The following is a 10,539-nucleotide window of genomic DNA, read 5'->3' on the forward strand; positions in this document are numbered from 1 at the left end:
CAGGAATGAGCTGAAAGGGTTCAACTTTTTAAAGAGAATTTTCTTGGTCCCACAAGACATATGTGCCAGAGTGCACTGGACAACACCTCTTTCCTAGAATTCTTAAAGCTCCCCTCCCCTGTCGCACCCAGGCACTGATGCAAGGATGTGGGGTCTGGGGCACACACAGCTGTTCGGCCATTTAGCCTTCTAAAGTTAGGCGGTGGTAGGCGCGCAAAACATCTCAGGTTGTCCTCTTTACCGCCGTATCGCCAGCTTCCAGCATAGCGCCTGGCACACAGTAGGCGTCCATTCGGAGAATGACCGCCCGATAACCCAGACTTTCCCTCCACCCCCGCCCCCAACCCTCACTTCTCCACTCTCTCCCCGGAGCCTGCGGGCAAAGCCCAAGGGGCTCGGGCGCGCGCACGGACTCGTTCGCGGACTCGGCTCAGCGCGTGGCTGCAGTTGCTATGGAAACGGCGAGACGTAACAAGTCCATCCCCCGCCCGGGGCGAGGGAGGCCCGCTGAGACAACGGCAGCGGAGGAACAGCGGGAGCGCCGCGCCACCGCGGGGTTGAGCGCTGTGCCGGCGGAGCCGCCGCGCTGCGCCCCCTCCGGGCCCGCCCGAGCCGCCCCTCCCCCAGCCGGCCCTCCAGTGTCGCCAGGTACCCCAGCGGCGGGCGGCCCCACCCCACCCACCGCCTCCCGTCCTGGGACTCGGTTGCGCGCCGCTGCCCGCAGTGTTCAAACGGTGCCCACGGGACCTTGGCCGGCGGCGGCGCGGAGGGTCGCGGGAGGGGGCGAGGGGTCCCGGAAGCTCGAGCCTCCCCCATAGCCCTCAAGTTTTCTCTCTCTCTCTCTCTCTCTCTCTCTCTCTCTCTCTCTCTCTCTCTCTGTCTCTCAGTGCACGTTAGGCTATTACTTTTCAGCAAATAAAAATCTGGGCAATTCCAGGCAGAACTTAATTGCTTTCACTTGGGGGAGCAAGCAGGAGACAGAAGTGAGGAAGCAAGGAGAGAAAAGCCTTTTGGAAAGAGTAACACGAATATGATACTAGAAATGGAGCTTGGGCATCTTTCTAATCCGTGTGTGCGTGTGAGCGCGCGTGCCCACCTCTCGGTCCGGCGCCCCCTCCGCTTGCCTGCGTAAAGCCCCTCGCGCGCTCCTGTCCGGCGGCGGCTGCACCTGGGCTCGGCCGGTGGCCTGCGAAGCAGGTGTGGTGCGTGCACGGCGAGCGCTGATTGGCTGTCCAGACTTTGGTGAAATACCTGGACGTGGCCCGCGAGTCCGCAGCCCGCAGGGTCTCGGCTGGGTGCACGCCAGGCGCCCTGCAGCTGCTCCTTTTTTTTTTTTTTTTAAACCGCGGGCTTGTCTGTTTCGCGTAGGTTTCAGGAAGCGACCCCCACGGGGTGCGTGCTGTGAGGCCGCCGGGCAGCAGAGGCGCCTCCCCGGAGGAGCCAGCCGGGCGGCGTCCCGCGGGGAAAATGAGCGGCACCGGCGCCAGGTCCAGCCACCTGTCCCAGCCGGTCGTGAAGAGCGTGCTGGTGTACCGCAACGGGGACCCCTTCTTCGCCGGCCGCCGCGTCGTCATCCATGAGAAGAAGGTGTCCAGCTTCGACGTCTTTCTGAAGGAGGTGACGGGCGGCGTTCAGGCGCCCTTTGGAGCCGTCAGGAACATCTACACCCCGCGCACCGGGCACCGCATCCGGAAGCTAGACCAGATCCAGAGCGGGGGCAACTACGTGGCCGGAGGCCAGGAAGCCTTCAAGAAACTCAAGTGAGTCTGTCTGTCCCCACCGCCGCCCACCACTGTCCGTTGCATGAAAGTGCGGGGTTGGCTTGGGGGAAGCAGTGAGCCCCGCCTCGCCCACCCTCGGCGTGTCCAGGGGCTGTGAGTGCGCGGAGCCCCTGCTGCAGGTGGGGTGGGGGGGTTGAAAGTGTGACCGGAGAAGGAATTTCACTTGGGTAGCAGGAGGAACAGGAATCTTAGAAAAGTATTCAGTGACCAGACTGGTCATTTGCACTTTCCGTTGTTTATCCTTTCCTCTTTTTTCCTTTTTCTTGGAACCTGTCTTTTTGAGTTTAAAGATTTCTTAAAGATTATTGAGAAGTATTGGATATTGTGCCACCAGAGGAGAAAATTGTTTTCTGCATTTCACCCCCCTACTGTTTAAATTCTTCCAGACTTGCATTCCGAGTAGAGCTGACCACGCCCCCACGGTTGTGACCCTCTCCAGCCCGCACAGCCTGCACGTTTATGCTATTAGCCTTATGTTTGGAAAAGCTTATTGGCTTACTGTGTTTGTCTACAGGTCTGTCTCTAGGTACTTGAGGGCTAAGACCTTCAAGCACGGGGGTCACTGTTGGTGCTTATTCCCAGGTCCTGGCAGAGAGGTCGCTCATAGTAGGTGTTCAGTGAGTGAGCAAACTGCTTAGGTCTGTGAAGAGAAGGATGATAAGATGTGACTGCTTGCCTTTAAGAGTTTACGATCTAACAGGAGAGAGACTACATGCACACAGGAGTAACTGCGCTTAGAAAAAAAATAAAGTCCTGTGGAAGTTCACAGTTGAGGGAGATTATTCCTGGCGGAGGTGGGTATTGCAGGGCAGGTAGATTTTTAATAGTGCATAGTTTTTTGTTTTGTTTTGTTTTTACTGTGTTAATTGAAATATATTTCACATAGCATAAAGTTCACCTATTTTAATCGTTTCTGTTAGGTTCATGGAGTTTTGCAATATCACTACAGGCTAATATTAAAACATTTCCATCAGTCCAAAATGAAACCCCATCCCAATTTCCCTTTCTCCCCATCCTCTTGATGAGGGAACTTCGGGCAAGCTGAGGGCAAAGGACAGACTGACAGTCCTGCCCCTTCCTCCCCCACCCCCAGGTGGAGTATGTGTGATATTCCTCAGACACTCCTGGCTACTCAAGAACAAAGGAAAGGGGTTTAAGTGTTTGCCTTGGTGGTGGAGGAAACTAAGGCAAATGAGAAATTAAATTCCCTTACTGCCTACAGCCCATTGACAAGTCCTTGAAACTAACAGAGTAACCTCCTTCTAGGAGCTCAGCTGCCTGGATGATGACACTTTGCTGGGGGCAATAGGGAATCTTGGCTTAACAGTATCCTGACCCCCGCCCCCCAACCCCCCAGGATCCTGTAAGTCTACTTTAACATATAAAATTCCTTTGGAAACGTCCTTTATCTCAACTCTGCCATAAAATATATGCTGACAATCATACTTCAAGCTTATGGACCCTCATATACATCTGAAGGGCCTCATGACTTGAGGTTTTACTAAACAGTAGTAAATGGCATTTTCCTAACAACAGCTAGACCCTCAAAGTTCTGGAAACCTTGCGTCCAAAATATCTTAGAGACTTACTCTATCCCTAACCCCCTCCCAACCTGAGGGCATATAATAATCGGTTACCCGTCACAACCCCAGTGCAGCCCTTCCTGCCCACGGGTCCTGTCCCTGTGCTTTAATAAAATCACCTTTTTGCACCAAAGACATCTTCAAGAATTCTTTCTTGGCCGTCAGTTCCGACCCCCCCCCCCCCCCACCATCAGCCCAAAACCCCATCCGTCTGGCATCTGCTAATCTATGCTCTGCCCTCTATGGATTTGTCTGTTCTGGATATTTCATATCAATGGAATCACACAATATGTGGCCCTTTGTGTTCCTGGCTTCTTTCACTTGGCCTGAATGTTTCCCAGACTCATGCATATTGTAGTGGGTATCAGAACTTCATTCTTTTTATTGTTGAAGAATATTCCATGGTATGCTGTGCCATATTTTGTTTCTCCATTAATCAGGTGATAGATATTTGGGCTATTATGAAATGATGCTGCCAGAAACAATCGTGTGCAAGTTTCCACTTTTCTTGTTTATATACCTAGGAGTGGGATTCCTGGATTGTGTGGAAACTTTATATTTCATAGCTTTTAATATATTTTAATTGAAATTGAGCTTGGGCCTCAGGATAGCAAAAACTATCTTCAGCGTAAAGTGTGTGCTTGTGAATTCTGGTTTTAACTGTATAGAAATATTTTCCCAAATATCACTAGTGTCGTCAAATACCATTTTTCTTTTCCTAAATTTGCTTAAACTGAGTTCTGAATGTTCTGCCTTTTCTTCTGCTGGACATTCCTTTTATGCGAGGTGAGGGATACATTTGGATTTCGTTTTCCCTTCTTGGAAAGCTCCTTTACTCCTTTAGCACCCTTTGTCTAACTTCATAGAAAAGAACTAAGTGAAACGATGTGCAAGACAGTTAGATCTTGAGTCTTAAAATCAGACCTGAGACTGAGCTGATCGTTAGCTGTGTATCCTTGAGCCACGGGACTCAGCTGGTGCCTCTTCCTGATGCGGACAAGGAGCGTAAACCGTTCCTACCTCCCAGGGTTGTTAGAAAAGTGAATGGTGTGGACGTCAATGTGCTTTGTGAACACCAAAATGTCATAGAAAATGCAAACCATCTGTACGTCCAGTTCCTTCCATCACGTACTTTGTTGATTTTTCTTTTATTAAATAATTCCTGTAAAAAGCAATGTCATGGGAATGGAAGTATATTTCAGAATCTATTAACAGCTCAAAGTTGCAGACTCACTTTTGTAACTCCCTGTGTTTTTGGTTTACTTGGCCCTGCCCACTCAAAAGATAAAAAGAGGTCCAGTTCCAAACCAAATAGAAAGGTCACTTCAGAGTCATTATGTATAGGTAAGAGATCTGCATGGTTGTTTTTGCTTTTAGTTGACATACAAAAACACTGAGTTTGTCATGACAGGTTCCGTTGCTAGTTTTCCATGCTGACGGATGAATAGTGGATTCATTTCAGTTAAAGGAGTAGTATCTATGGTTATCATGATTAGAAGCCAAGAAGATTTAAGTAATGAGTATATTTGAAGCTTAGCAGTTGCAAGTTTACCTAACGGTTGGGGCAACTGGCAGAACAAAAGACAGGCCAGAAGATATTGAGGGTAATTTGTGTCATTTAGACCCTAAATGATGTTGGAGAATTTAGCATTGGTGGAAAAATAGTACTCAAATGAAAGTGATCATCTTCCTTCTTGAATTTCTTTTACTCAGATTTTTCCTAATATTGTTGAAACCATAATTAAACTCGAGGTAGTTATTAAACTTTTATTGTATAGCACAGGATTGTAAAGGTAGTTATTTTCCCCAAAGTTTTCCTATGCGTTTTTGGAAGTTGACTCTGCTTCGTTAATCTTGTGGATCCAGGATCGCTTTTCTTCACATGACAGTTAACATGTTTTGCTATTATGTCAGAAAGCAGTCCCTCCCTGCCTATTTGCAAAAGAGCCATTTTATTGCTAAGCAAAGGGAGTTCTGCACTGTCCTATGTAAACACTATTCATGTAAGAAAAATGTAATTTCCAGTGGTATTGATTAACTGAAGCATCCTATCCCAAAATGGAAGCAAAATAATAAAACATAGCTATAATTAATCCTAATATAAACTTTTTTTTTTGCAACTCAGCGATTACAGTAATTGAGGTATCTGTCTTTGTATTTATGGTTATAAATTAAATGCTAGATTTATACTTTTTTATACTGAAACATTTATTTAGCACCTGCTCTGTATGAATCACAGTGGGGACCAGATCACAGTGGTGGACTTAGGGCTTGACATTGACCAAAGTATACAGTGTGTAGAATGATCACTAGTTAATATCTATAGCAAGTAGCAATGGAGTAATAGGGGTCTCCAGAGGTTAACTAGTCCAGCGATGTGCATTTTAGTCGAACCAATGCCTAAACCATCCCACATGGCTGAGCATTTCTGTATCATGAAGGTGCTTTCAAAGGGGAGAAGATACCCCAGGCTTTCACAGATGGTCTAATGCCGTGCTATAGCAGTACTTTCTTTGTTTTGACCTAAAGGCTGTGTTTAATGGAACCATTAAGCACCATCACAGGCAGACCACTCTTTATGTCAAAATTGACATAAGAATTAGAAACACTACATATATAGTCAGGGGCCAAATATTGTTGGGGGAAAATGTTCCCCCTAAGAAGTATGTATTTCCAAGCCTTCAGTTTCATTGAAGTTGAGACCAGAGGACATATATCCGCTCTGGTTGTTGATACTGAAAGCAGTTCCTACCACCACAATTGCTTTTAATTAGTAGCCACTGACTTTTTGCTTTAGGCATAAGTATTTCCTATGGCTTGCTTTGCTTTTTAATAATTTTTAGTAAGAAAATTATATAACTGACTCAAAAGCAATAAAAGAAACCCTTATTGTTTTTCTTTTTCTCCCCCAGTTACTTGGACATAGGAGAAACCAAGAAAAGACCTATGGAAGTTGTTAACACAGAGGTAACCTAAATCACATTTTGAAGGTTCAAGTTAATAACAGGTGCCATATTTCTGGGTCTTAGAATTTGGATGACATTCTAATCGTTTATAGACAAAGGTATAAATTTTTCAGGTTTTGCTTATGTTCTAGCTAATGAATGACCACTAGAGTTTAGTATCTGTAGCAAATACAAAGTGCATTAGTGAGTTGGTTCTGGGTGTAATTTTGTTTGAAGGATCCACGACCGTTCAAAGTAGGCTGCCTTGCTTGAAATTGGTGACCGAGGCTGAATTTCTGGGCTAGAATGTGAGATGTGTGAATTCTTTAAAAACGAGCATCTATTTGCTCTGGATTCTGGGTCTCTGATGAAGACGTTGTGCCTGGCAAAGTGCAACAGGTGTGCAATGAATCTTTCTAATATACTTTTTAAAAAACGATTGTCCTTAATAAGGGAAGCATTCACCAGGATTCTCATTAACTTCTAATTGTTCTTGCACTTCGGAGCAGTGGCTGCTGTTTTCTCTTTAGCAAGGTCTGTGCCCCAGCCACACAGACCAGACTCTGATCTAGCAATGCACATCTTCCCTGTGAGGAAACTCGCCCCTTCCCTTCAGCCAGGAGACTGTATCTCTTTCATTCTGTTTCTAACTGGTGACTCCCTCCGCTTCTTTCTTCTTGCTGCATGGACCGTGCTGTGCTAATAACCCACAAAGACTTCCAGAGGGGATAAAGAGGAAGAAGGAGCAGAAATTTGGGTTTGCAGAGGAGTTGGGAGAGGTGGCGAGAAACAGCGTGTCTGTGCTCGTGGACTACCCAAGTCCTCCCCTTCCACTTGTTCCCCTGGGCCCTCTGCCCCACTTCTGTCCTCCCCCGCCCACCTTCCTGGTCTGGATGAGTATGTCTTCATCCACTGTATTGTGCATTCCCAGCCTCATCTTCAACACAGAGACCTTCCTCCCCAAAGTCCACACCATGACCACCCTCAACGCCTGCTTTGAGCAAGGGGAGTCCCTGCTTTCATTGCCAGAAAGGGAGAGTTTTCTGTTCTTGGCCCCCCCCCCAAAGGGAACCGTGAATGTACTTTCCTGTAAAGGTATCGCTTCAACAGTTGGTTTTACAGTGTTCTTACTGTTGTTTTGAGGTAACACGCAAGCTCTTGTGAGTTGTTCTGAGAGCCTAACTGTTACGTGTGTAGTTCTTACTGTGGGGAAGTACCTCTCTCTTTTCCACAGCCAATATACAGTCAAAATTTTAGAATTCAACAAGTAGGAAAGTTAGAGGATGATCTATGTTCAGAATTTGACAACAGACTTGATAGACACTGGCCTTTCACAAAAATTGTAGATGCTGTTTTCTTACTCTAAGGGAGTGATTCCATTCAACATTCGTGTCTTTGGAGAAAAGCTTGCACACTATGTTAAAGTCTATTGGTGACCCCTGTTCTTTGGAGGAAGATAGCCTATCTTATTCCCAACCACAGGGAGGAGTTCACAGAATCCTTGAAGTCGGTCCAGAATATGAATACCTAGTACCAGAGGGTAGAGAACAGTTTCAAAGGGGAGACGTTTCAATGCTCATTCAAAGATGTCCCAGTATGAAGGGTGAGTCAAATTGCTTATCGGAATTGGGGGCATTTCCCTCAAGTCTGAGGTCATGTCATACTGTTAGAGTTGTCTGGGCTGGGTATGTAATAAAGGCCATGACACTAATGCACATGATTCAGTTATCACAATTGCTTAAAACCTTGGTTCTAGGAATTCCCAGTACGTGGTACTCTAGGAAGACCCTTGTAGTTCAGTTGGATGTGTAGCACTGTGTCCTAGCCACCATGGTCCCATTTGCACACGTGGCAGGAAGCCCAGGCAGCGGGCGCTGGGAGTTAGTGGCACTCCTTCCCTTCTCCCAGAGCGTCCTCACCCACGTCCATGATATGACCTGGGTGCTCTTTAGACAGTTCAGAATTCAGACACCATGGTATCCACTTGCCGACCGCAGGTCACAGTAACAAGAAGGTACAGGTCACTTTGACATTGGAAGTCCTTTTGTGGTTTCTGTCATTGCTTTTCTGTTCCACGAGGCTCATCTTTGAAGAGACACTGACAGGACAGCCAGGCCTGTTCTTGGTGGTCATATCACTGGGACGGAGAGAGGCAGACCTCTAATGGACCTCTTCTGCTAACCCCGAAGAAGTCCATGGTCTTATTCGGCCAACACTTAGGGCAGCAGGAGGAAGTGGGGGTGAAACAGGAAGAAAGGGGAAAAAGAAAAAGGAGATAGGAATTAGAAAATGACAAGGTGGCTGTGTGGTGGTTTGCACCTGCTCCAAGGTGAGATAGCACTGTGGGCTCAGAACAGACTTCTAATGCCTCCCTACATGCAGGTCTTGTTTTTACCAATATCCGGGTAACGAAAGCTCCCGGACTCTGCTTGTACTCTTGCCCCCAGTCCTCAGCCACTGAGGACCTTGGTAGCATATCTCTTATTTACATTCCCCATCTTCTCCTTGCTTCCTTCTCCCCTCCTCTCAGCCCAGGTGCAGATCTCTTGTGATGTGTCCACGTTCCAAGTCAACTCACCAGTGTCTCTCTTTCCTCTGTCACCTAAGCAGAGGAGTCCTCTGTCCTCCAGTGCTAGAAGCCTCTGGTCTGCATCTGGGACACCTTTTGTCTCTTCCTTACCAGCCTGCACTGTGCTCTTGCCTTTTTGCTTCACCCGAATGAGCTTTTTCTTACTTTTCCAATAACTGCTTTGCTTTCACGGGACTGGATGCCGATACCGAGCAGCATGGTGGGCAGAGCGCTGGGGGGTGGGGTGGGGTGCAAAACTCAAGAAGACCTGGGTAACCCCTCACCCTGAGGAATAACAGTCTTACCGAAAAGATGGATATAGAAACATCTCTAGTACCACCTGATAAGCGATTTCATTTGTCAGGGATTCAGTCCTGTTAGTGTCGTGTGTTGAGCTGTTTAAGTGCTTTTGACTCCATCCTGTTGTGACAAAGCCATTCGTGAGCCCTTCAAGTGGAAGCTTCCTTCTTTGACGTAGTGTTGTAGATCTTTCCAGTCGTCCTGTGCTGTATTTCACCCATGTAGTGGCATCCTTTAGATTGTGATATTCTTAATGTCACTCTGTTACTGTGTGGGAGGCCTTGGTGTACGTTATATAGGAGGGGACTAGCAGACAAATGGCTACAGAACTCAGGTGCTATGCTGGGGGCCGGTTGGGGGGGGGTGTCCAGGCAGAAGTGAAGACTTCCCTGCTCTTTCTTTTGGGGGATTTGGGGTCCAGGGGAGAGGACTGGGGAGCAAACCCACCATTGTTACCCAGGGCCCGGGTGCTGGGCTAGAGGTTTGCTGGGAGGACTGTCCAGTTGCAGGTGCTAGGTTTAGGGTTATGGGTCAGGGTCGTTTCTTTTCCACCTGCTTCTCTTAAGGTTTTGAGAACGTCTCTTCCTACAACTTGATTAAGGGAGATTATTTAATGCTCCCGTCCGTGTAAGAGGCACAGCGTGTCTCCCACTGAACGAGTGGAAGTCAACCGGGGATAGAAGAGAGCGGACCCACGGCAAGCCGGCCGCAAAGTGAGCGCACGATGTGGCTTCTCCCACAGTTGTGCTGTGCGCCAGCCGTAAGATGCCAAAAGGACCCCTCTTTCAGTGATTCCCGCCCTTTTACCGCTGACCTTCCAGACCTGCTTTGCGGTGCCCGTATTTTCCTGGGGATCTCGAATCGCTGAACCGCCTTCGCCTCATCACCACCCCCGCGTTATTCTCCGCTTCTCCTCATCTCACCTCCAGACCGCGATCCATCCAGAACTGAATCTGCTTCCCTGAGACACCTCCTCGGACTCCTCCTCGGAGGACCCAAACCTTACCTAAGATGCTCCCCCTCCCCCCGTCTCAGCCTCCCTGCGCTTTCTCCAAGGGCCGCCCCTTGCTGCACCAAGTCAATGAATGCGGTTTCGTGGGACCGCAAGTGGGTTCCTGTTCTAGCTGCTTAGGCTCGGCAGCGCGCGCGTGCGTGCGTGTGCGTGCGTGTGTGTGTGTCAGAGCTGCACCTTCGGTTGTGAGTCTCCGGGAGGTCTGCGGGTTCTGCGGTGAACCCGGCAGAAATGGGCTGGTAATGGTTGTAATTCCCTACAGTCCCGCATACTCCTTATCAACAGTTAAGGGAGGGGTCTCTTGCCTCCTGCGTGCCTCCTGCGTGCCTCCTGCGTGCCTCCTGCGTGC

The 10,539-nt window shown here is 48.2% G+C and overlaps 1 protein-coding gene across 1 annotated transcript in view; it reads left to right on the forward strand.

Moving 5' to 3' along the window:
• The first annotated feature begins 567 nt into the window (after positions 1-567).
• DCDC2 (doublecortin domain containing 2) overlaps positions 568-10,539 on the forward strand; it is a 162,860-nt gene continuing 152,888 nt past the window's right edge. The window contains exons 1-3 of the mRNA XM_049654965.1: positions 568-648; positions 1,369-1,760; positions 6,277-6,331. Coding sequence (XP_049510922.1) covers positions 1,468-1,760; positions 6,277-6,331 — 348 coding nt within the window. The 5' untranslated portion in view covers positions 568-648; positions 1,369-1,467. The remainder of the gene's footprint in view (positions 649-1,368; positions 1,761-6,276; positions 6,332-10,539) is intronic.

Source organism: Panthera uncia, assembly GCF_023721935.1.
Source record: "Panthera uncia isolate 11264 chromosome B2 unlocalized genomic scaffold, Puncia_PCG_1.0 HiC_scaffold_25, whole genome shotgun sequence".
NCBI classification, from domain to species: Eukaryota; Metazoa; Chordata; class Mammalia; order Carnivora; family Felidae; genus Panthera; species Panthera uncia.